At 35.0% G+C, this 26723-nt stretch overlaps 1 protein-coding gene across 5 annotated transcripts in view; it reads left to right on the forward strand.

Annotated features, from left to right (window-relative positions):
* Positions 1 to 26723, forward strand: part of EPHA6 (EPH receptor A6) — an 854316-nt gene that overhangs the window by 734057 nt on the left and 93536 nt on the right. For all 5 annotated transcript variants that reach the window (XM_019839578.3, XM_019839585.3, XM_023238878.2 and 2 more), the window contains one exon: positions 15807 to 16016. In XM_019839578.3, coding sequence (XP_019695137.1) covers positions 15807 to 16016 — 210 coding nt within the window. The remainder of the gene's footprint in view (positions 1 to 15806; positions 16017 to 26723) is intronic.

Below are 26723 nucleotides of genomic sequence, written 5' to 3' on the forward strand. Positions count from 1 at the left end.
CTGTTGAATATCTGCTACATGCCAGATATGGTTCTAGGTCCTGAGATTTCAAAGATGACTGAGACAGTTGCCCTAGATGAGATTATGTTCAAGCCAGTGGGAGAGACAGACATATATGCATATGGTTTTAACCAGTGTTGGTGTAGACAGGATGCTTTGAGAGCAATAAAGAAAGAAACTTGGTCCCACTTTATTCTTCCACTTTCCTGACTGGTCCAATGTATTGTAGGTCCTGCTGGCTATGCCTTGAAAGTAGATCTCAACTGTGATTCAAGTCACCAGTTTCTCTCTCCTGTGTTACTCTAAAAGCCTCCAGCTTGATCTCTCTGCTAACGTTTTCATTTGCAAGTCAGAGTTTATCACTCCCCAATTAAAATTCTTCTCTAACTTCTCGAACCAACTTTGGTTCAGGTCATGTTTCATGAGTTCGAACCCCACGATGAGTTCGAGCCCCACATCAGGCTCTACACCAATAGTGCAGATTCTCTTTCGCTCCCTCTCTCTGCCCCTCCCCCACTTGCTCACATTCTCAATCAATCAAAATTTTTCTCTAACTTGTCATTATTTTATAATATATTTCAGACTACTCACCATAGTTTACATGACCCTACCTGATATTGCCTGTGCCTACCTCTCTAGTCTCCCTGTCACTCAACAAGTTCTGGTCTCATTGGCTTTTATTCATCAAGCATGCCAAACTCATTCTCAACTTAAGCCATTTGTTCCTGCTGGGAACTACTCACACCCTCCATCACATCATCTTCTTTTCACATTACTCCATTTTATCTATTTTATAGTTCTTCATTATTTAAAAGTATCTCATGTATTTCTTACCTATTTATTTTCTTTCTTTCTGCCTCCAATTAAATGTTGGTGCTACTGGAACAGGCACCTTTCTCTTTTGATTCCCACTCTGACTCTAGCAGTTAGAGCAATAACTGACCTGTAGTAGATTCTCAGTGAGAATTATTTGAAAGAATGAACTTGGTGATTCATCCAAGACCTCCTAGAAGACATGATACTTCTCCTGAAAAATTCACGTGACCGAAGACTACATGGACATTCCTGGAAGAGGGAACTGTATAAGCACAGCACACCAGACATGAAATAACAAGTTGTATGGGTGAATTAAACACACACACAGAAATTGAATGAGAATAAGTTACATGACAGTAGAGATGGAAGCAAGGGTCATGTCTGTATTAAATACTGCACTTTATTCTTCACTGAAGGTCATCGGAAGGTCTTAAAGGAAAGGAGCAATGTGCTGATATTTGTGTTTTCATAGAATTTGAATTTTTTTTCCAAAAAATAGACAATGATGTGATGATTTGAAGACAGCATAGCACTCGAATCCTACATTTGTCCTCAGCACAGGCTAGGTACTTGAGCTCAACCTAAGATGAATGGACTCCTGAGAGGCTTAAAGTGTTTATGCAGCAGAACACTTCAAGCAGGGCCTTGAGAAGCATCATCCGGAGTTTGCATTACTTGCATTGTGAAGACAGTGTGACTTGCCAATGACTGCTCAAGTCTGGTGGATGTTTTGCTTCAGGGTCTGAGAGACAGTCCGGTGGAGCTCTGCAGTGTTCAGAAGTAGCAGGCATTATTATGTATAGCTTTCAGAAATCACCTCCCCGTCAGGCTCACCCTCTCTGGCACATAGAGGTTAAGCTCCATGTTTCTCTGCAATCAGGCTGAGACAGCAGAGAAAAAGAAGAATGAAGACAAACTGAATCCTAGCTACTAAGCTCTGAGATGCAGTGTGTAAATATGCCACATTCACTCTCTTTCATTTGAATCTGCCTTCCTGGGGAAAAACCATGTGTCATAAAAAAAATTCATAGTTTCTTTTTGATTAATCTCTAGTAGGAAGCCCAAAGATATTAAATCTCAGTACTCTCACATTTTTCTCCTCCCCTCATAAACAATTCAATTCAGTTTGAATTAATATTTATCGAGTGCTGACACAAGGCATGGCAGTATAGTGGATGCTGTGATGGAGCTGCTACATAAAAGGGAGAAAACCTGTGTCCTAGCTTAAGGAAAGAAAGCTGCTTTTTTTAAAATATAAGACAATAGGAATAATATAGCAACCAGTGCACTACAAGATGGTACCAAAAGCTGTTTAACTTGGTCACCATTTATTAACCATTTACCATGTTCAATAAAACCAGTATGTCCTAAACCACACCTGAGGAGCCTATGTTGACAAGGACTAGAAAAGGGAATATAGATTTTGCATAAAGGAGAGAGTTGTATCATTTGTAGAGAAATAGATTTATGCCGTACCTCATGTGTGAATAAATGGGACTATTCCACTCAGCGACATAGATAAGTAGGTCCTCATTTGTTGGTTTACCTAGAATGTTCTTGTTTGTTTGTTTTTGGCTTAGAGTTCTCAGAGCTCTTTTATACCTTGCTTTATTAAGCAAATTATGCTGCCCAAACTAGCCCAGACTGGGTCATTATGGTAAAGTTTGGGTCAACTCCTTTTTAGACAACTCCAATTAAGAAGAATACAGGCTCTGGAATTAGTCTGCCTAGATTCAAGCCCTGACTCTACTATTTATTAGGTTATTAAATATCTTTGTCCTTCAGTTTGACCATCTGTAATTGGAGATAATAAATACACTTATATCACAGAATTGTTAACAAACATTGAGTAAGATCAGAATAAGAAGTTTATAACTGCGACTGGTTTGTAGTGTTTAAGGAATGTTAGCATTTTTCCCCTAGAATAATGCATCAATAATAGTAGTAAGAGTTCCTAAAAGAATATAAAACTATGTTTGGAACTTCTCTTTCATCAAGAGAATGATGAAATAGGAGAGAGAGAGAGAAAGAGAGAGAGATTGTCACAGGTTGAGCACGCTGGGAAGCAGATTCTAAAAGGAGATACACATGAAGACACTTCACTGGGGGAAACATCAAGATCATCTCCCTTATGCTATAAGTTCTAGAGTTTTGGCAGCTGATACTCCTTACCTGAGCCCCTCTCTGGGAAATGGCCTAGGTAGAGAAAGCTATCATATCAAAGATCGTGACACTTTACAGGAGCAGCTTTCAGCCAATGGTTGAGTGATGTGAGGGTAATAAGGACCCAGACACTTTTCCTCAATTTGAACCAACTCCAAAGAGTTCTCCCAGATCCAGGATATTCCATAGGATATATCAAGGTGTTCGTTGTGAATGCACTGCACTTTAAGTTCTTCTACTGCCCGGTCCTGCTCTCTTCTACCCCCCACAGGGGTTGATCCTGAGAGTGTGTAATCAGGGGCTGACATTTAATAAAATAAATAAATATTACTGCTTCATCAAATATATTCTCACTCATATACAAAACTGTCTTCTTTTTGTGTGTTTGTTTAGTTCATGTGGCAGAGAAGAACGTGAGGATGGAGGATACTAGTACAGTTTGGTTTGGTGCCACAACCTTGACCCTTGATTTGTGTTACGGGTTCTGCAGTTTTACCCAGAAGAGTTTTGTTCCATTAGTACAAATATTACCATAGTGGAAAAAAAGCAGATATATGTCTTAGTGCTGTTGTAAAAATAGCTTCGACATCATGGACCCCTGAAAATGTTTTGGCCATGGGAATTAGAAGTACATATTCTACGTTGTATGGTCCCATGACAGAACATGGAGTAAGTGGTTTATCTTCTTTACAAACACCAAAATCTCATTTTTAAGGAGGCCATGTATTGCTGTTGGAATTGTGATTGCTGTAATACTGAATGAAAGCAGTTAATGTAATTCTCTCCAAAGGTTGGTGGTAAAGAGTAGTTAAAATAATTTTTAAATAACTTGCATGAAATAGAAGAGGAGGGAACTTATTTGCAAGACCAGTACTACTGGAGCACCGGGTTGCTCAGTCTTTGAGCATCTGACTCTTGATTTCAGTTCAGGTCATGATCTCACAGTTGGTGGGATCGAGCCCTGCATCAGGCTCTGCACTGATGGTGCCAAGCTTGCCTGGATTCTCTCTATCCCTCTCTTTATGCCCCTCCCCACTCACACAAACTCTCTCTCTCTCTCTCAAAAAAAAAAAAAAAATTAAAAACAGTAAAAAAAAAAAAAAAAAAAAAACCTCTAACAAGACCAGTATTACCCTAATAACAAAACCAGACAAAGACACCACAAAAAAACTACATGCAATATCATTTCACACTTGACAGAATGGCTAAAATCAATAATACAAGAAAAAACAGGTGTTGACAAGGATGTGGAGAAAAGGGAACCCTCTCGCACTGTTGGTAGGAATGCAAACTGGTGCAGCCACTCTGGAAAACAGTATGGAGTTTCCTCAAAAGTTAAAAATAGAACTATCCTACAATCCAGCAATCATACTTCTATGTATTTACCCATAGAATACAAAAAATACAAAATCAAAGGGATACATTCACCCTGATGTTTATAGCAGCATTGTCATCAACAGCCAAACTATGGGAAGAACCCACATGTCTATTGACTGGGTGAATGGATAAAGAAGATGTGGTATATAGATATGATGGAATATTACCCAACCATAAAAAAATAATGAAATCATATCATTTGCGGCAACATGGATGGACCTGGAGGTGAAATAGGTGAAATAAGTCAGTCAGAGAAAGACCAATACCATACGATTTCACTTGTATGTGGGATTTAAGACACAAAACAAATAAGCAAAGGGGGGTGGGGAAGAGGGAGGCAAACCAGGAAACACTCTTAACTATAGAGAACAAACTGATGGTTACCAGAGGGAAAGTGGGTAGGGGGATGGGTAAAATAGGTAATGGAGATTAAGAAGGGCACTTGCTGTGATGAGCATCAAGTGTTATATGGAAGTATTAAATTACTATATTGAATACTTGGAACTAATATTACACTCATGTTAACTAACTGGAATTTGAATAAAAGCTTTAAGAAAACCATCAGGAGCGAACCACAGGAGCAAGGCAGCTCAAAGGATACATGCATTCGTTCATTCATTTATTCATTTATTCATTTATTCTGTAGATACTTGTTGAATACCTGCTATGCACCAGGCATTCCTCAAGGCATTAGAGATGAGTAGTGGACAAAATTAACAGAAATCCCAGCCCTTGCAGATCTTACATTCTAATAAGAAATAAAAATAAATAATAAAAATAAATAAAATACAGGGAATGGCATTTTTTCAGTACTTGCTACAAAACTTTTCTTGCTTTAGTGAATAGTGGCAAGGGTGTGCTGAGATCTACCCTGTCATATAGGCTTATAGAGATTAGCATAATAACATTTTTTCTGAAAAGCAATTGGTCAGCCTACATCAAGGGTTTTCATAATGTTTATGTCTTTAATGTATAAAGTCTTCTAGAATTTATCCTCATGCAAAGATGGGTATATGTTATTGTTCACTGAATGTTTAATTAATAATAAAACACTGAAAATAAGTAAAACTTATAGGAATATGGTATATTTATACAACATAAACTATATCATATTTGTAGACAATATTTTATAGGGTAATATCATTGCTATTTTCATAATATACTATTAACAATATGAGATTAATTTTAATAACATAAAAAATTAGACTACCAAATGGTGGCTCTTAAATATGAATGAATTTTATCTCTTTTTATAGTTTCTTAATGTATTCCAAATTTTTTTTTATATGTTTTTTTTTAAATATAATTTATTGTAAAGTTAAACTTACAGTGTATACAGTGTGCTCTTGGCTTTGGGAGTAGATTCCCATGATTCATCAGTTACATACAACACCCAGTGCTCATCCCAACAAGTGCCCTTCTCAATGCCCATCACTCATTTTCTCCTCTCCCCTGCCCCTCCCATAAGCCCTCAGTTTGTTCTCTATATTTAAGAGTCTATTATGGTTTGCCTCCCTCTCTGTTGTATTCCAAATGTTTCACAATGGGTTCATATTATTTGCATAATCAGAAAAATATGTTTCATTATTTGTTATTTTATTTGCTTTAATTTTGTTTTGCTTTGGTTTTGGTTGGCTTTAGAGCTTAGTTTGGAGCAATAGCCAATTTTGTGAGACTCCATTGGTAAGCTCAAGTTAATAATTAGAATAAAATATGTAGATAATGGATGCTTCCCCCCCTATGAAGCTGAATCTGAGGTTATAATTTGACAAATATTTGTTGACCATTCAGAAATCATCTACCTGCATTTGAAGCCCAACTCTCTCATTTACTTATCTTGGATGAATTGTATAACTTTCCTAGGACTCAGTCTCCCCTCTGTTAAACTGGAAAAGAGGGGGCATTGACTAGATTAATGGCTCTTTGGCTTTTTTTACGTCAGAGATCTATTTGAGAATTTGGTGAAAACTATGGATCTATGGCATATAAATGTGCATCAGCATCAAAAAGAATAAAATAATTACATTTAGTAAAAAAAGTGCAAGATTTATATACTGAAAACTACAAAATATAGTTTGACCAATTTCTGAGCCAGTATCAGGATTAAGAAATTGGCAGCTCCCACTTCCTATGTCTTAGAACATTTATTCTTAGAACCCATTCACCATGCTGTGAGGAAGCACAGTCTATCCCACAGAGAGGTCCATGTAAAGAAGAGCCAAGGGCTCCCAGCTACAGTCTCATTTGAACTCCTGGTCAATGGCCAGCCCAAACTTGATAGACTTATGAATGAGTCATCTTGGAAACTGTTTCCAGGCCCAGATGAGCTGCCCTACTTAATGACTCCTGCACAGACATGAACCGTCAGAGCCAACCCCTAGCCAAGCTGCACATTAGTGGATTTTTTTAAATTATTTATTTATTTATTTATTTATTTATTTATTTATTTATTTATTTTGAGAGAGATCAAGCAGAGGAGGGAAAGAGAGAGGGAGAGAAAGAGAGACTCGGAAGCAAGCTCTGCAATGTCAGTGCTCAGAGCACAATGTGGAGCTTGAACCTATGAACCATGAGATCATGACCTGAGCCACCATCAAGAGTCAGACACTTAACTGGCTGAGCCACCCAGGTGCCCCCACGCTACACATTTGTGACCCAAACAGACAACTGTCATTATTTTAAGTTACTAAGTTTTGGGGATATTTGTTATGCATCGAGAGCTAACTGGAATGCTTAATAAATGTTGGCTTAATTATATTGTGCTAAATAAGACTTAACCTCAAAAGCTTTCAAGTAAAAGATGTCTATTGCTTTAGGCCCTTTTGGGTTTTGACAAATTTTGGACTTCCCTGAACTTGGATATGGATGATTATGTGAAAATGGTTCTTCTTTTGGCAAACAAAAGCTTCCTCTGCTGGCAAAAAATTAAATTCTTTGCGACAACTCGATAGCCTATATTGGGTCTAAATAAGAAGAATCATAAAAACAGTTTAACAAAAATTTTCTACACATTTTCTTTCATTAACAATATTAATTGTATAAATATTTCAAGCAAATATATTGTGGAAAGTAACTTTTGCTATATTTAATCAATTTTGTGAATTTTTGCTGACGAAGTGAAAATGCTATTTCAAAACACAGATGGCCCTCTCACAGCATTTTATCTTCTCACAAGGAAGAAGCACAATTCTTGCCAAATGGAAGCATTGTTTCCTTGGCCTGCCTTTTCCCTTTGTGCTTTCTAGAATTCTAATTTGACTCCACAATACAATAGAAACACATAGTCTAGAAGTTGAAAAGTCACCACATTACTCAGACTTGTGAAATATCTGGGATAAAATTCATCTTTTTCTTCCTTAAAAAAAAAGCCTCTAAATTTCATCAGCAGCACTACACTCAAAATACCCACTCAGATGAGTGGAAACTCAGCCTCCTGGTGGTCATAAGCAAAAAGCATTACTTTTAAATGTTAATTAAAAATGAAAGCTACAGGGCGCCTGGGTCACTCGGTTGAGTGTCTGATGTCAGCTCAGGTCATGAGCTCACAGTTCGTAAGTTCAGGCCTCGTGTCAGGCTCTGTGCTGATGGCTTGGAGCCTGGAGCCTCCTTCAGATTCGGTGTGTGTGTGTGTGTGTGTGTGTGTGTGTGTGTGTGTGTGTGTCTCTCTCTCTGCCCCTTCCCCGCATGCTCTCTGTATCTCTCTGTATCTCTCTCTCTCTCTCTCTCTCTCTCTCTCTCTCTCTCTCTCTGTCTCTAAATAAACATTAAATTTTTTTTAAGAAAAGAAAACTACATGCCAATATCCCTGATGAACATAAATGCAAAAATCTTCAACAAAATATTAGCCAGCTAAATTCAACAGTGCATTAAAAGGATCATACAATGTGATCAAGTGGGAGTTATTATAGGGATGAGAGGATGGTTCAACATTCACAAATCAATCAATGTGATATACCACATCAACAAAATGAAGGATAAAAATCCTATGATCATCTCAATATATGCAGAAAAAGTATTTGACAAAATTCAGTATCAATGTCATGAAGGCCATATATAAGAAACCCATAGTGAACATCATACATAATGGTAAAAAGTGAAACCTTTTCCTCTAAGATTAGGAACATGACAAAGATGTCCATTCTTGCCACTCTTATTCAACATAGCATTGGAAGTCCTAGCTGAAGCAATTAGTCAAGAAAAAGAAATAAAAGGCATCTAAATCATTAAAGAAAAAGTCAAACTGTCTCCATTTGCAGGTAACATGATATTATATACAGAAAACCCTAAAGACACCACCAAAAACCTGTTAGTAATAAATACAGTAAAGTTGCAGGATACAAAATCAATATACAAAAATTAGTTGCATTTCTGTACACTAACAAAACACCGTCAGAGGAATGAAGAAAAACATCCCATTTACAATTTTATCGAAAAGGAATAAAACAATTAGGAATAAGTTTACCCACAGAAGTGAAAGATCTGTACACTGATAACTATAAAATACTGAAAAAAGAAATTGAAGATAACACCAAAAAATGGAAAATTATTCTGTACAGAATACTCATGGAGTGGAAGAAGTAATATCTTTAAAATATCCATACTACCCAAAACAATCTACAGACTCATACAATCCGATCAAAATTCCAATGGCATTTTTCACAAAATTACAACAAATAATCCTAAAATTTGTATGGAACCATAAAAGAGCCCCAAAAAGGCAAAGCAATCTTGAGAAAAAGAACAAAGCTGGAGGCATCACATTTCCTAATTTCAAGCTATACTACAAAGGTCTAGTAATAAAAACAGTATGATGCTGGCATAAAAACAGACACATAGATCAATGGAACAGAATTGAGAGCCCAGAAATCAACCAATGCAAATATGGTCAATTAATTTATGAAAAAGAGCTAAGAAAAAACAATGGGAAATTACAAGTCTCTTCAACAAATGGTGCTAGGAAAACTGGACAGCCACATTCAAAAGAATGAAACTGAACCCCTATATTATGCCATACACAAAGATTAACTCAAAATGGACTAAAAACTTGAACATAAGACCTGAAACCATAAAACTCCTAGAAAAAAACATAGAGGATAAGTCCCTTGACTTTGGCCTTGGCAGTGATTTTTTGGATTGACCCCAAAAGCAAAGACAACAAAAGTAAAATAGACAAATGGGACTACACCAAACTAAAAAGTTTCTGCACATCAAAAGAAACTATCAACAAAATGAAAAGGTAACCTCTGGAATGGGAGAAAGCATTTGTCAATCGTATATTTAACAAGGGGTTAATACCCAAGTATACAAGGAACTCATACAACTCAACAGTAAACAAACAAACAAATAACCCAATTTTTAAAATGGGCAAAGGACCCAAATAGACATTTTTCCAAAGAAGATATATAAATAGCCAACAGGTAGATGAAAAGATGGTTAACATCACTAATCATCAGGGAAATGCAAATCAAAACCACAATGAGATATTACTTCACATCTCTAAGCATGGCTATTATCAAGAAGATAAAAATAAAAATGCTGACAAGGATATGAAGATGGGGAACCATTGTACATTGTTGGCTGGAATGTAAATGGGTGCAGAAAATCTGGAAAACAGTATAGAGGGTCCTCAAGAAATTAGAAATAGAACTATCATATGATCCAGCTTTCCACTTTTGGGAATATATCCAAAGGAAATTAAACCATTATCTCTAAGAGATATCTGCACTCCCATGTTCATTGCAGCATTACTCACAACAGCCAAGATATGGAAATAATCTAAGACCTAAGTGTCTGTTGATGGATTAATGAATTAAGAAAACCTGGAAAAGTTGTAATGGAATATTAATCAGCCTTTAAATAAAAGGAAATCCTGCCATTTACCACAACATGGGTAAACCTGAAAGATACCGTGCTAAGTGAAATAAGTCAGATGGAGAAAGACAAATATTGCTGGCATCACTTATATGTGGAAAATAATAATAATAATAATAATAATAATAATAATAATAATAATATAATATAATAATAATAAATAAAACTTATAGAAACAGAGAGTGGAAAAGTGGTTGCCAAGGGTGGAGGAAGTAGGGGAAATAGGGTGGTTTGTAAAAGGATGCACACATTCTGTTAGAGTAAGTCCTGAGGATCTAACATATAACAAACATAGTGACTATCATTGATAACACTGCATTGTATAATTGATATTTGCTAAAAAGAATAGAACTTAAGTGCCTTCATCTTAAAAAAAAGGAGGGATATATATGTAACCATATATATATATATATATATATATATATATATATATATATATATACCTTGTATGATAGCCAAAAAGTGGAAATAACTCTACTGTTTATCAACCAATCAACCGATAGAGGTACTAAAAAATGAATAGAATATTATACATCAGTAAAAATAATAAAATATTGAGTGAACCTTGAAAGATTATATTAAGTGAAAGAATATAGTCACAAAAGACCACATGCTTTATGGTTACATTTAAATGAAATACCCAGAATAGGCAAAACTATAGAGATAGAAAGTTGATTAGTAGTTGTCTAGGGCTGGTGGGGGAAATTGGAGGAGATGGGGGATGGCTGCCAATGAGTATAAAATGTCTTTGGGGAATCATTATAAAGTTTTAAAGCTGATTATGGTGATAGTTACCCTAACTCCGTGAATACACTAAAAATGATAAATCTGCATAGTTTAAAAGTATAAATTATATGGTATGTGAATCGTAGTTCAATAAAGCTGTTAAAAAATAACTTGGAACAAAAATATTAGCAAATCAAATCCAGCACTGTATAAAAGAATTATAGCCACAACCAAATGGGATTTACCCTAATGTGCAAGAATAGTTCAACTTTCAAAAATCAATTAATGTCATCTATCACATCAAATGACTAAAAAAGAAAAATCACATGATCACATAAATAGAAAAAGGTACTTGATAAAATCGAACACCAGTTTATGATTTAAAAAAAACTTTCAGTAAACTAGAAATAGAAGGAAAGTTCTTAAATTTAATAAAAACTGTCTACAAAAAAAACCTATAGTTATCATACTTAATGGTGAGAAACTTAAAGTTGTCCCACCAGGATCAGGAACAAGGCAAGTATGTCACTCTCACTACTCCTTTTGACTATCATACTGGAAGCAGTAGCTAATGTAAGAAGACAAGAAAAAGTGAGGAAAGTACACAGATTAGGAAGGAAAAAATAAAACTGTCCTTATTACAAATAACATATTGTCTATGTAGAAAATCTGACAAAACCTTGCAATCTGCAAGGTTGAAGAATACGAAGTTAATATACAATATATAAAAGTCAATTGCTTTCCTACATATCAGCAATGAACAAGTGGAATTTGAAATTAAAAACATATACCATTTACATTAGCACCCTCCAAATGAAAAACTTAGGTATAAATCTAACAAAATATGTGCAATATCTGTATGAGGAAAACCTTAACTCTGATTAACAAAATCAAAGAAGAACTAAACATATGGAGAGATATTCCATGTTAATGATTAAGGAAACTCAGTATTATTTAAATGTCACTTCTTTCCAACTTGATATATAATTTTAATGCAACCCAATAAAAATCTCAGTAAGTTATTTTGTGGACATCAACAAAGTGATTCTGAAGTTTATATGTAGAGGTAGAAGGCCTAGAATGGATAACACAATATCAAAAAAGAACAAACTCACAGGACTGGTACTACCTGACTTCAAGACTTATAAACAATAATCCGGACAGTGTGATATGGATGAAAGAATAGACAAACAGGCCAATGGAACAGAATAGAAAGTCTATAATAAACATAGTCAACTAGTCTTTGACAAAAGAGAAAAAGCAATACCATGGAGCAAACCTTGTCTTTTCAATAAGTGGTGCTGGAACAACTGGATATCCACATACAAAAAATAAAAACAAACAAAAAGCAAAATCAACAACAAAAGAACTAAACACAGAACCTTACACCCTTCACAAAAATTAAGGCAAAATGTATCACAGACCTAAATGTAAAACACAAAATTATAATAATGCTAGAAGAGAACATAGAAAAACCTAGATGATATTGGATATGGCAAACACTTTTTAGATACAACTACAATGACACAATCCAAGAAAAAAATAATTGATGAGCTGGACTTCATTAAAATTTAAAACTTATGCCCTGCAAAAGATGTTAAGATAATGAGAAGACAAGCCACAGACTGGGAGAAAATATTTGCAAAAGACACATCTGATAAAGGACTTGAATAAAATATACACAGAACTCTTAAAATTCAACAACAAGAAAACCAGCCATTTTAAAAATGGACCAAAGGCCTTAACAGTCACGGCACCAAAGATATACAGATGGCAAATAAGCTTATGAAAGGATGCTTCACACTGTATGTCATCAGGAAAATGCAAACTGAAATAATGAGGTACCACTATGCACCTATTAGAATGGCCCAAACTGGTAACACTGACACTAACTGTTGGTAAGGATGTGAAGCCACACATTCATTGCTGGTAGGAATGCAAAATGTTACAGCCATTTTGGAAGATAGTTTGGGGGTCTCCTAACAAAACTAAACATATTCTTACTATATGATCCAGCTGTCACCCTCCCTGGCACTTAACCAAAGGAGTTTAAAGCTTACATCCACATAAAAGCCTGCAACTATAAACATGCTATGAATACAGATGTTTATAGCAGCTTTATTTGTAATAGCCAAAACTTGGAAGCAACGAAGATGTCCTTCGTAAGTGAATGGATAAATGAAACTGTTACGCATCCAGACAAAGGACTTTTATTCAGCACTAAAAAGAATAGAGCCATCAAGCCATGAAAAACATGGAAGAATCTTAAATGCGTATTATGAAGTGAAAGAAACCTATCTGCAAAGACTGCCTACTGTGTGATTCCACTATATGACACTCTAGAAAAGGCAAAACTATGAAGAAAGTGAAAGATCAGTGGTAGCCAAGGTTTGGAGATGGGGGAGGGAGGAGTGGTGGTGGTGGTGAATAGATGACGCACAGAGGATTTTTAAGACAGTGAAAATACTCTGTATGAAACTATAATGTGTTTATGTCTTTATAAATTTGTCCAAATCCGTAGAATGTAGAACACAAAGAATGAACCCTAATGCAAACCATGCATTTTGGATGATCGTGACGTATCAATGTAGGTTCATCAATTGTATCAAATGTACCATTCTGGTGGGGAATGATTTTGGGGGAAGTTATGCATATGCATGTGCAAAGGGCAGAAGATATATAGGAAATCTCTGTCTCTTCCTCTTAATTTTGCTGTGAACCTAAAAGTGCTCTAAAAAAGTAGTCTTTTTTTTTTTAAAGAAATAACTTGGTGCTTTGTGTGACTCTCAGAAAAGATAGGAAATTAAATTTCAACCTGGTATTAAATAAATTATTTCTTTTTATGATGTAAAGGTGTATGTTGCCCATTGATTTTTCAGGAAAGTGAGAGGAGAATTTCTGATATTAAATTAAATATTTATATTAAATATTAATTTATATTAAAATTATAAGAAATACATGTAATTGTAGTACTGTAAGGTTTTATGAAATAATAACTATTAAATTAAGTCAGGGGCTGTGCTATATGTTTTATATATGATTCTCACTGCACCTCTGAGTTAGATTATTCTATTCTCATTGTAGAGATAAGAAAACTAAGGCATTCCTTAGTTTTCAGATGGTCCATTCACATTTCCTACCATGCAGAAATTCTACATTGATGAGAACTGTACCAGGCAACTTCATTTCTAATAGGTAAAAGAGCCACCTTTTTAAATGTAGTGTAATCCTTTCTAGGCTGAAAGAATTTATGCTTTGAATTCTATTCAGTGGCTTTGAGAGTCCTAATAGAGGAGAGGTAGGTAGTGTACATTATAGAAGAGGCAGATTTCAACTAATAGTGCACTGTCTAGGAAGATGGATTGGAAACATAAAGAGCTAATAACACCAAAGATTTTCTTTGCTAGGTTATCTTTTATACATTAATTATACAGAAGGACCTGCTCAAATGGATACTCTTGCTACATAGACTGTTTCTTTTGAGAGTTCTTTTCCTTACTCTGCACTTGAGTTGGGAGATATTATCAGAGAGCTATCAGGAAGATGAGTTGATATAAAGACAAAGTTTATTTCATTTGTAGTATAAGCTTATTCATTTAAGTGACGAATGAATCCTCATTGTATAGGATACTGTGTCACTGTGATATGGTCAGATCATCCCTGTATTTAAATCCACACTATAGTTCAAAATCAGGTATCCATTAAAACTTGTTTAACTTTGCAAATTTTAAGATAACTCTTATTTATGCATCTGTCTCTGACTAGATATTCATTTTAATAACATTCATAAATAAATGTCACCTAATATGTAAAACCAACTGGGAATTTTTCATGTTTCTCTATAACTCCTTTTAAGGCAACTATCTCCAAATAACTTTGTAGAGCAATATGCGTTATTTTCCAAACTTAAAATATTTTTATTTTATTTTTCTCTAATTTCTAGAGTATTGTTTGTATCTGACCTTATTGAGGCACACATCTTACATGGATGACAATTAGATTCTTTTCCTTTTTAAAAAAGCATGTTTCAGAAGTAGATCCCTCAGTGCCCCTTACATTCCTGAAATCGTTGTTGCACTATATGCTAACTAATTTGGATGTAAATTTTTTTTAAAAGCATGTTATTTTTAAATCAAATGAGAAGAAATAACACAATCAAGGGATTGTCTGCTACATACCAGTGCTGTGCCTGGCTTGTTATTCATATGATTTTATTTAATCTTCCCACCTGGGCACTAAAATAGTCCTGATTTCAGTCAGTTGCCAACAACTTCCTTTCTATTTGCTCTATATAATGAAAGAATTGGAAAATCTCGTTATTTTCTGTTTGCATGTATTTTTTTTTCTCTCTTTCCCATAGCTTCCCTACACTTGTTTCTTGTTTAGGCAAACAAGTTTTCTTTTCCCTAGTAATCATTTCTTACTCATATTTCGAGTTTATCACACAGCTTTTATCCAAACCAAGGGGTTTTGCAGTCCTTCTGCCCACCCGAACTCACAACTATGGGAAGCAAATTCTATTCTCTGGGAGTCATTGCTGCTACCTAATTTGACTTCAGTCTCTCTTCTTAAAGTTTTTGAAATCTTTCTTTCTAGAAGTTAACTTGGTTGGTTCTCTTTTATCCTTTGTTCTCCTTTGTCACTTCCAGCTAGACTTTTTCCTTTCTTTTAAATGTCAAACAAATTCTTACATTTCATGATCAGCAAATTTGATTCTTATATTATTGGATCCAGTAAAATAAATTCAAGGGTTTTACTTAATGCTACACACACATGTATACACACATGCATGCAGGCACGCACACATGCTACATTAAAATAAATCAATGTCAACAATTGTAATTCTCTTTCAGAAACATGATGGCCATTTCACAGTCATCCAGTTGGTCGGTATGCTCCGAGGCATTGCATCAGGAATGAAGTATCTTTCTGATATGGGCTATGTTCATCGTGATCTAGCAGCTAGGAATATATTGGTCAACAGCAACTTAGTATGCAAAGTTTCCGATTTTGGTCTCTCCCGGGTACTGGAAGATGATCCAGAGGCTGCTTATACAACAACTGTAAGTTTGCATGTCCTTTTCCAATATATAGGTTGTTCACTTTTATTGTTTTTAATGTTATAAGAATAATCCTTTTTGGCTTTCCTGATTTTCTACTCACACCTCTCATTTTTACAATTTAACATCATTATTTAATTGAGAAATAATTGCTTTATCTGAGTGCCTGGTTTAAAAACAAAAACAAAAACACCTTCTTATATTTAACTGTTTTCTTTCTTTCATTGTACTGGACTTTAATATCATGCTTGAGTTCCATGTCATGACTGCCTTTACAACAAATCTTCCTTTTCCCAAGGCATTTTTGATGTTTAATAATTATTTCCTAAATGGAGTTCTATACAGGACAATGGTGAATCAATTAAGTCAGTGATAGTGAAGAAACAATGGTTATGAAATTACTTTTTTTTTGCCCTCACGACAAATGTTATGGATTGATCTGATCATACTTAAAGATGAACAAGATAGGTTTCTCTAGAGATACATAAGTACCCTCTAAACTTTTTTCTGACTGATGCTTGGGAATTGTGCGAGCAAGAAGAATAGGCTAAAACTTTAGAACCAAACTATCATTGTAGATTATATGATCTCAACTTAATTCATTAATAGTTTAAGCATTTCTGAATGCCCCAAAACCAGTTAATTCCACCAACCTTTTTGATTATTGTTTCAATGATTTCAGGCTCAAAGTCTTTCTTCAGCTATCTTAAACCTAATAATTTGTAAAACTATACTATATGTTGTTCTTTTTTAAACAAAACCTTCACCGTTGACTTGGCAGTCACCTTCAATGAAAACTAAGTCAGTAAAATTATTCAAGTTGTTTTTATCCTCTCCTCTTTTCTCTAACCTTACACATTATTTTAAAAGAGGCAAATCCATTATGTAGCTCCCTTCTATCTCATTTTCTATGAGTTTTTTTGAAACATCACTGTATTCAATTACTCCAGAAGGGATGCAAGTTTAATATTATGAATGAAGCATATTATGCCCTTACCATATTTACGGTGTAAAATGCTCTATATCACTTTATTGATGATATTTTCATTATTTTCTAAGCAAAATGAATTAATCTCTTAGAGCCTGATATATAAGGTAGCAATATCTATTTATCTTTTAATTTGACCAAAAGCCTTCATAAAAATAAAAATCTATCATGTCTCAAAATAAATTGTTCGTTTCAAAAAAGAAGTATTTTCTTTTTTTTTCAAAAAAAATTTTAATGTTTATTTTATGATTGAGGGAGACAGAGTGTGACTGGGGGAGGGGCAGAGAGAGAGGGAGACACTGAAGCCAAAGCAGGCTCCAGGCTCTGAGCTGTCAGGGTAGAACCACGAACTGTGAGATCATTACCTAAACCGAAGTCGGATACTTAACTGACTGAGCCAACCAGGTGCCCTAAAAGCAGTATTTTCCAACTCTGTTTTCTAATTGGAAGATGTCATACATTTTTCTTTTTTTTCAAGGCTTTTATCTTCTTTTTATTGATGAATAGCTTGAAGCAACTTTTCAAGTTACAGAACAGTGTAGATAAGATTTTTCTATTATGCATGTTATTTTCAACCTTGGAGAATGGTGTTTAAAATTATTATATAAATACTATGCAATATATGAGGCGCCTGGGTGGCTCAGTCAGTTAAGCGTCCAACTTCGGCTCAAGTCATGATCTCTTGGTCCATGAGTTTGAGCCCCACGTCAGGCTGTATAGTGACAGCTGGGAGCCTGGAGCTTGCTTTGGATTCTGTGTCTCCCTCTCTTTCTGCCCCTCCCCCCTCATGCTCTGTGTCTCTCTCTCAAAAATAATAAACATTAAAAACATTTTTTAAAATATTATGCAATATAATATTTATAAAAATTCCAACAAGTGTGATCTACTAAAAAAACAAAATGATACAGGAAATAAAGAATAAAATAGGAAATAACTACTAGACTCTTTGTATGCCTATATGATATACTTGAAATCCTTATTAAATAATATTTTAACTACTTTTTAAAATGGGAAGCTCATAATTAAATTTAAGGTACTTATAAAATTGGCAGGGTCCCCAAATTTTGAAGCATATATAGGTTTTATTGTGTCAGATTTGAAATCCAGATTCCAAGCATGTTCTTCTGTCTTACATGATTTTAGAGACTCGAACAATGCTATTATAATTTAATCTGACTACAGAATTAAACATCAAGTTAGGTAACCAGAATATTAATTCTCCAAAAGTGCCTCTTAGAAGCTATAGATTATGTCTCAATTAAGAAATAAGTTTCTGAATTTAAGAGGTATCAGTTGAATGATAAATAATGTGATTCTGTACTTTTTATTGTTTTTAATGCCAGTTTAATTAATGTACAGTGTTATATTATTTTCATGTATACAATACAGTGACTCAACAATTCTGTACATTACTCAGGGCTCATCACATAAGTGTACCCTTAATCGCCTTCACCTATTTCACCCATTCCCCCAGCCACCTCCCCTTTGACAATCACCAGTTTGTTCTCTATAGTTAAGACTCTGGTGTTTTTTTTTTTTTCTCTCTTTTCCTTTGTTTGTTTGCTTTGTTTCTTAAATTCCACATATGAGTGAAATCATATGGCATTTGTCTTTCTCTGACTGATTTATTTCACTTAGCATTGTACCTTCTAGATTCATCATGTTGTTGCAAATGGCAAGATTTCCTTCTTTTTATGGCTGAGTAATATTCCATTTGTCTGTATATACCACACCTTCTTTATCCATTCATCTACCATTGGACATTTGGGTTGCTTCTTGGCTATTTTAATTAATGCTGCAGTAAACACAGGGGTTCATATATCTTTTCAAATTAGTGGTTTAATATTCTTTGGGTAAATACCCATTAGTGAAATTACTGGATAATATGGTATTTCTGTTTTTAATTTTTTGAGGAAACTCCATACTGTTTCCCACAGTGGCTGCACCACTTGCATTCCCACCAACAGTACACAATGGTTCCTTTCTCTCCACATCCTCGCCAACACCTATTGTTATGTATTTGTTTCTTATGTATTTGATTTTAGTCGCTTTGATAGTTGTGAGGTGATCTTATTATGGTTTTGATTTGCATTTCCCTGATGATGAATGATGTAGAGTATCTTTTAACGTGTCTGTTGGCCATCTGTATATCTTCTTTGGAGAAATGTCTGTTCATGTCTTCTACTCATTTTTAATTGGATTATTTGGGGATTTTTTTAGATGTTGAGTCCTTTAAGTTTTTTATATATTTTGGAAACTAACCCCTTATCAGACATATCATTTGAAAATATTTTCTCCCACTCAGTAGGTTGTATTTTTGTTTTGTTGATTATTTCCTTTACTGTGCAGTAGCTTTTTATTTTGATATAGTCCCAATAGTTTAATTTTGCTTTTGTTTCCTTTGCCTTGGGAGACATATCTAGAAAAATGTTGCTGTGGCCAATGCCAAAGAATTATATCTGTGCTCTCTTCTAGGATTTTTATGGTTTCAGATCTCACATTTAAGTCTTTAAGCCATTTTAAGTTTATTTTGTGTATGGTGTAAGAAAGTGGTCCAATTTCACTCTTTTGCATATAGCTGTTCAGGTTTTCCAACATCATTGTTGAAGGGATTGTGATTAAGGGCTTTTTTTTTTTAATCTCAGAAATACCTAACTCTTCAAAGGCTCCTGGGGTACAAAATATCATACTGATTACCTCACTTTATAATGAATATGACCATTTTAAAGTAAAACGCCAGCATTCTTGCCTTCAAAGAGTTTACCCTTTTACAGGGTAGACTCATGCTTTCTTGTTATTCAGAGCATTAATTGTTGACATATAGGTCTAAAAAGAAATATGGAAGTACCAAAAAGCAGAATTCTGGAGAATACTTTACAAAAAATTAAAATTTGAACCAAATGTTAAAAAATTTCACTAGGCAGAATGTTGGGGAATTGAGATAGAGGAAACAAAAAGAGGAAAAAGATATGGAAATTTGTGAAAGTGAATGGATGTGTTGATGGAAGTGTGGACAGTTTAGAATGGAGAGGAGCAGTGGACAACCCAGGTTTCTTAGGAATAATTGTGAAGGTAGGTGGGTGGCACTTCAAAAATTTGAAGGTTTTCTATTAAAATTAAGAGACACTGATTTATTTAAATAGGGGAATAACAAAATACATGTATGTCTTATGAGATTATTGACAACAGTGTGAAGGAGGGAAGGATTGAAGGACAGGAAGACTGGTTATAGGAAACAAGTTAAGGCATTATTGCTGTAGACCAGAAAGGCCATATGGCTTTAATTAGGGCAGTAGCAATTGGAATAAAGAGCAGAGTAGAGAATTGAAAATTATTATGATGATGATACAATTTACAAGACTCAGTAACTAATTAGATATGAATTATAAGGAGGAAGAAGGATTTAAAAATGACACCAATAATTCTAGATTGAACAACTAGTTGAGTGGCGACAACATTAATCAAGGCAGAGAATCTCTATTAGAGATGGCCGTTAACGGCATTAGATTACAAAGCAAAATTATAGCAAAGGGTCACAGGCACTCTGTTTCAAAGTCGTCAGGGTAATGTGAGATTGAGCATTGGCATTCTGTTGCAATTGCATGTCACATTTTTAGGACTTTATATAAATTACTTAGTCCCCAAATTCTTTCTGTATTTCCTATTAAAAGGAATGAGATTCTTAGAAAACTCTACTGCCTAGTGAAGATATACCTAAATTCAAGCACATCCTGTATAATAAAATACAGAAGGATGGTTATTTATATGGTTATTCTTTGTTTTTATAAAAACATTTACATGAAAATAACTTTAAAGAGCATGCTCCATTGATACATTTTTTAAAATATGATTTTATTTTTTTAAGTGTTACCTGTATATAACTTTCATAGAATATATCTTTTACCTTAAATGATTTTGATTTTTTTCTCTTATGTGTAACTATAATTGTTACTTCCTTATTATTTATAAATGTTTTTATAATCAGCATCAGAAGTGTTTGGAAAGGAAGGCTCGTGAAGTGTTTTAAAAACAGGGACACCTGGGTGGTTCAGTCGGTTGGGCTGTGCAACTTCAGCTCAGGTCATGATCTCGCAGTTTGTGAGTTGGAGCCCTGCATCCGTTGGGCTCTGTGGTGACAGCTCAGAGCCTGGAGCTTGTTTCAGATTCTGTGTCTCCCTCTCTCTCTGCCCTTCCCCCATTCGCGCGTGAGCACGCACGCGCGCACTCTCTCTCTCTCTTTCTCTTTCTCTCTGAAAAAAAACATTAAAATAAATTAAAATTTAAAAAAACAGGGAGACATCATAGATGAGTATTTTTTTTGTAATCTTCAGGAAAACAATTCTTGGAATATAAGTATGCTACATGGAAACTATCCCTTCCTAATCAAAATAGGAGCAGAATAAATAGACATTTTCCATTAAGATGACTTTACCAATTTAGAGAGCCACATACCACAGCAAAAAGCAGTAAGAACTGGTAAACAGACAGGCTGGAAAGATAGAGTGACTCGTGTGATTCCAGTACTGACCATAGCACTGAACTTACTGATCAGCATGTAGCAGATGAGCAGAATGACCATTGGAGCCAGTGTGACCAGACCAGAAAGAGACGTGACAAGAGAGATTACTTTGCCAACAACTAGTAACAATTATTCTAGTGCCTTATTTAGAAGATATATACGTGTAAAAAAAAAAGCAGAAGAAGAGATATACATGTAGTATATAAGACCATATTATCTACATTATAAAACACTAAGGTAAATAAAGGAATGAGAGTTATGACAAATACAAGTAGAAATTTTAGTATGTCTTCCTATAACTTAAGAATGTTTTGATGTTCTGCTTCAGATCTAAGACCTATTCATTCAGCATGTACTCCACGGAATTTATTATAGAGTTACCACATTCAAGGTCCTATTCCTTTGGAGAGCCAATAACCAAAAATCAAGGGATTCTTGAGAATGGATAAATGATAACACAGAGAGGGGACCAAGACTAACCAAATATAGTAAAACATAATAAAACCAGTAAGTGTGCAGACACCAAGAAGGGGCAATGCAGAACTAAAAGTGCCAGTAGTAGTAGGAGAATTTCCTGGTAAGCCCTGTGTTAAAATACATCAAGCCTTTGCAAAGGGACTTTGAGAACTGATAATTTAATGAAAACCAAGAAATGTGCATGGGGGCTAAAGCTAGGACAAAAATGCCAAAAAATGGGATCTAGACAAGGACTGAGGCCTTTTGTTTACATGCTAACCTTACCAGGCACTTAGTAAGGAGAGATTGGCGAATGATTATGAACCCCACCTGACAATACATGTACAATTATTGATACATGGCTGACTTAATCATACAATATTTACTGAGTTTGAATTGTTCTCATTTGATTACATGGTTTTCTGTCTGTTTATAATTTAGATGCTAAGAAATCTCTCTTTTCTGAATCTTGACACACATTCACATGGACAATGTTTTGTATCCAATTCCATGGGAGGGACTCTCTCTCTCATTGGAATATTGCTAAGCAACCAGTCTTAAACTTACCTTGAAAATGTTAGGACTCATTGTTCTCGTTTATGGAAATGATGTCCTATTTACCTGAAAAGAACATTCAAAGATATATTATGGCTCACACTTGCCTGTTTCAAAAGATAAATTTTATTTAAAATACAATGGCAGTCACTGTACAGATTTTTTCAACTATAATGATTACTTTTTTTATACTTTAAAGATCAAAACAAAATGGAAGAATTATTTTATCACCATATCTGCTAAAAAATCTAAAACTCTTTGATTCTAACTTTAAATTGTGTTCATTTTATGTTATCCACGGCAAACTTTGCTTTTTCCTTCGAGAGCAGCAATTCCATATGAATATTACTTTCTTAGTGGAAATATGGACACTCACAACTGACAGCACATAATCTGCATAATCACAATTCTGTTAACATCTTAATTCTATTTACTTTGCTTTCATAAGACCTCTTCCAAGCTCTACCTCTTAACTTCCCCTCTTCTACATAAGGTATAAGAGAAGTCAAATCTATCAATCTAAAAAGTCATGCTCTATACCCAACATGGAGCTAATTATAGCAAATAATGGAGCAGCAGGAGAGGGACTTATTTACATGTGTATGCCAAAGTTGAGGGGAAATCTACCCAAGCTCCCTCCTTTACCTAATTCAAGTGCTTATAAATTGGCTTGACTTTCTGAAGGGAATTTTTGAATGTTGAGATATGTCCACCTTTAAGAATAAATATTTTCAGTAAAGGTGAGATAAAAATTATTTTAGATCATTCACTATTCTGCCTTTAAGTACTTTAACATGAGTAATTAAGATTCACCTGGAGATTATGCAGAACCTGCTAATAAAACATACTCAGAATTTTCATTCATTTTCTGTATACTTTAAATAAAAGAGTTACAGTAAAAAGTTTTGCAGTAAAAAAAAATTTTAAACATTTTTATTTAAAATCTTATAATATCTGGGGCACCAGTCGGTTAAGCCTCCGACTTCAGCTCAGGTCATGATCTCACTGTTTGAGAGTTCAAGCCCCACGTCAGGCTCTGTGCTGACAGCTCAGAGCCTGGAGCCTGCTTCAGATTCTGTGTTTCCCACACTCTCTGCCTCTCTACTGCTCGCTCTCTCTCTCTCTCTCTCTCTCTCAAATAAATAAACATTAAAAATTTTTAAATCTTACATCTGATGCACTGAATAAAAGAACTCTCACTGAGACATGTTTCTAATTTCTTAGATTTTGAAAAATGAAACTTTATGTTTAGGTATCCTACTAGTGTTTCAAGTCACTGATGGTAGAGGTGACATTGTACTAAGATATAGCATTTGGTAAGATGCATGTTACACTAAGTCTACCTTAAGTGAACCAGAAGAATGATTTTTTTTTCAATTGCTCCTTCAGATTTAGCCAAGCTAAAAATGGAGGGGGTATGACTGTTTCAAGCAGAAAGGCAGACTCTTGGAGTGCCTGGGTGGTTCAGTCGGTTGGGCATCCGACTTCGGCTCAGGTCATGATCTCACAGTTCGTGGGTTTGAGCCCCAGGTTGGGCTCTGTGCTGACAGCTCAGAGCCTGGAGCCTGCTTTGGATTCTGTGTCCACCTCTCTCTCTGCTCCTCCCCCACTCATGCCCTGTCTCTCTCTCTGTCAAAAATAAATAAACATTAAAAAAAATTAAAAAAAAAAACAAAGGCAGACCCTTATCTTAGGTGGATCACTATGAAGCCTAGTAGTCCCCAAAAGCTACATCTAATAACATAAATAGAGTATGAGGACAGGCACCTGCACAAAATTCACTGAAAAATTAAAGTAAGGGAAATGACAGTTTCTTCTAGGCAAATGTAAATTCAGCAGCCTAGGTGAATGTAAATACTTTTTATAAAGGGAAAAAGTAAGAAAAATAGCAATGTTATCAGAATGCTGTATGTGAAGATTTAAATAACTTATTTTTCAATAAAATGGTGGTGAACAAATAAATCTTGGAAGAATGAAAAACAATGAAATCCCGGTGAGAGGAACCAAATTCGTCACTAAGAAAGGAATTATACAGTTTGGGGAAAACAAAAGAATGACTCCTCACACACTATGATAGCACTCAGTCAAAATCAGTCTGATATATAGACCATTATAATGAGCTGAAGAGAAAGAAATCAATGTGTCATATTAGGTTTCCTAATTTCAAAGGAAAAATGTGCCCTTGAACCAGCAAGTATCTCATGGACTAATTCGTGAGAAGAAAATCTAATAGTTTTTATTCATCTTTGTCAATATAAACTTTCTGTAAAGGGAATTCTAATGATCTAATGTGTGGAAGCTGTATTCTCCGAAATGAACGTCTCTGCACTCTGAGGCCAAATGCCAGAAAGCAAATCCACAACAGTGGGGACGAAAGGGCAACAAAGCTTTATACTAAACCAAAGAGAGCATGTGTTCAATGCAAAGCAAGAGTCCTCTTCAATAACTGTTCAAGAGGTGAACACTACACACACCAGCTTGGATCACAGACTGAGAGACCCAAACTCTTAATGGTAGTTGTCAGCACAGAACTTCTTTGAACTGTGCTGCTTGAGTGAACTGATAACAGCAGATGTTGAGCATAATATGGAAATGGGAATCAAAAGCAGATGAACATAAGAGAAGGGAAGCAAAATAACATAAAAACAGGGATGGAAGACAAAACATAGGAGACTCTTAAATACAGAGAACAAACTGAGGGTTGCCGGAGGGGCTGTGGGTGGGGGATGGGCTAAATGGGTAAGGGGCATTAAGGAAGACAGTTGTTGGGATGAGCACTGGATTTTACACATAGGGGATGAATCACTGGAATCTATTCCTGAAATCATTATTGCACATATGCTAACTAACTTGAATGTAAATTAAAAATCAATCAATCAATAAAATACCAGAGAAAATTAGTATCTAAAGAGCCATTTCCTGAAAAAGCTTCATTTCTGAAGCATAGGAAACAACAGTTTGTGATCATTACAGAGTTCTTTGTAGAAAAACAAATGAAAAAGATTTGAAGATTACCATCATACACAGAAGAGAAAAGTACTGAACAAACAGCTCTATCAGAAATCTGGAAGATAGAGAGGACCATCTAGCTAAGTCATACATCCCATTAAGAAGCCAAGCCATGCTTTGGGAAAATCTCCATTTACCATTTGTGCAAATCATCTACAAAAACAAGCCCTTTGTCTTTCTAGAATGCATTTAAATTTTTTTTGTTGTTGTTTTATTTATTTTTGAGAGAAAGAGAGATAGAGCACGAGCAGAGGAGGGGCAGAGGAGGAGCAGAGGAGGGGCAGAGAGAGAGGGAGACAGAATCTGAGGCAGGTTCCAGGCTCTGAGCTGTCAGTACAGAGCCCAACACGGGGCTTGAACTCATGGACTGCGAGATCATGACCTGAGCCGAAGTCAGAGGCTTAACCAATTAAGCCACCCAGGCACCCCAGTCTAAAATTCATTTTAAAGAAAAGAAGCTAAGGCCTTAGACCTGGAAGGGCATTATTGAAGATGAGACCACTAAGAAACTTTCTGCTTAGTACTCAAAGTTTGGTGTGTGACTTTCAGGTAATTTGTTTTATTTGTTAAAGTAATGTATTCCTTTAGATTTGTGTAAAACCCTGGAGAACAGATTTATCATTTACATTTTTGAAAGGATTTCCAGAACTTAAGACAATATGCTATTTAATAGCTGCTTTATTAATTGCTGATAACTAAACCAATAAGAAAAGGGTAGAAAGTAACTGAAACTATAACATTTTTCCATAAAATTACATTTATTTCTTCTCTAATATCACTGTTAATCACAACCCATCAAATAAATAAGCCTAAAATAATCCTTAATGCATCAGAAAGAAATGAAAAAATTGCACTACAAAGCAACAAATGTAGCACATATTGAAGCGTTTACAACAATGAGTCACAGGGAAAAATTCTGTTTTAAAGTCTGTGAACACATACTGTCAAAAGCTTTGAGCACAAAAGTATGCCTACAGTATAGATAAGATACAAGACAAATAGTTCATAAAATCACATAATACATAAAATTTTAATCCCTGCAATCATCTGACATACATCCAGTCCTTCTAACCTAACTGGTAATCAATGAGGAATAATCAAATGCTAAAAAGAATTCAGCATACACCTGATGATTAACCAAGAACCACAGCAAATACTAAGTGCCGTTTTTTTTGTGTGTTGG

Source organism: Felis catus, chromosome C2, assembly GCF_018350175.1.
Source record: "Felis catus isolate Fca126 chromosome C2, F.catus_Fca126_mat1.0, whole genome shotgun sequence".
Lineage (NCBI taxonomy): Eukaryota > Metazoa > Chordata > Mammalia > Carnivora > Felidae > Felis > Felis catus.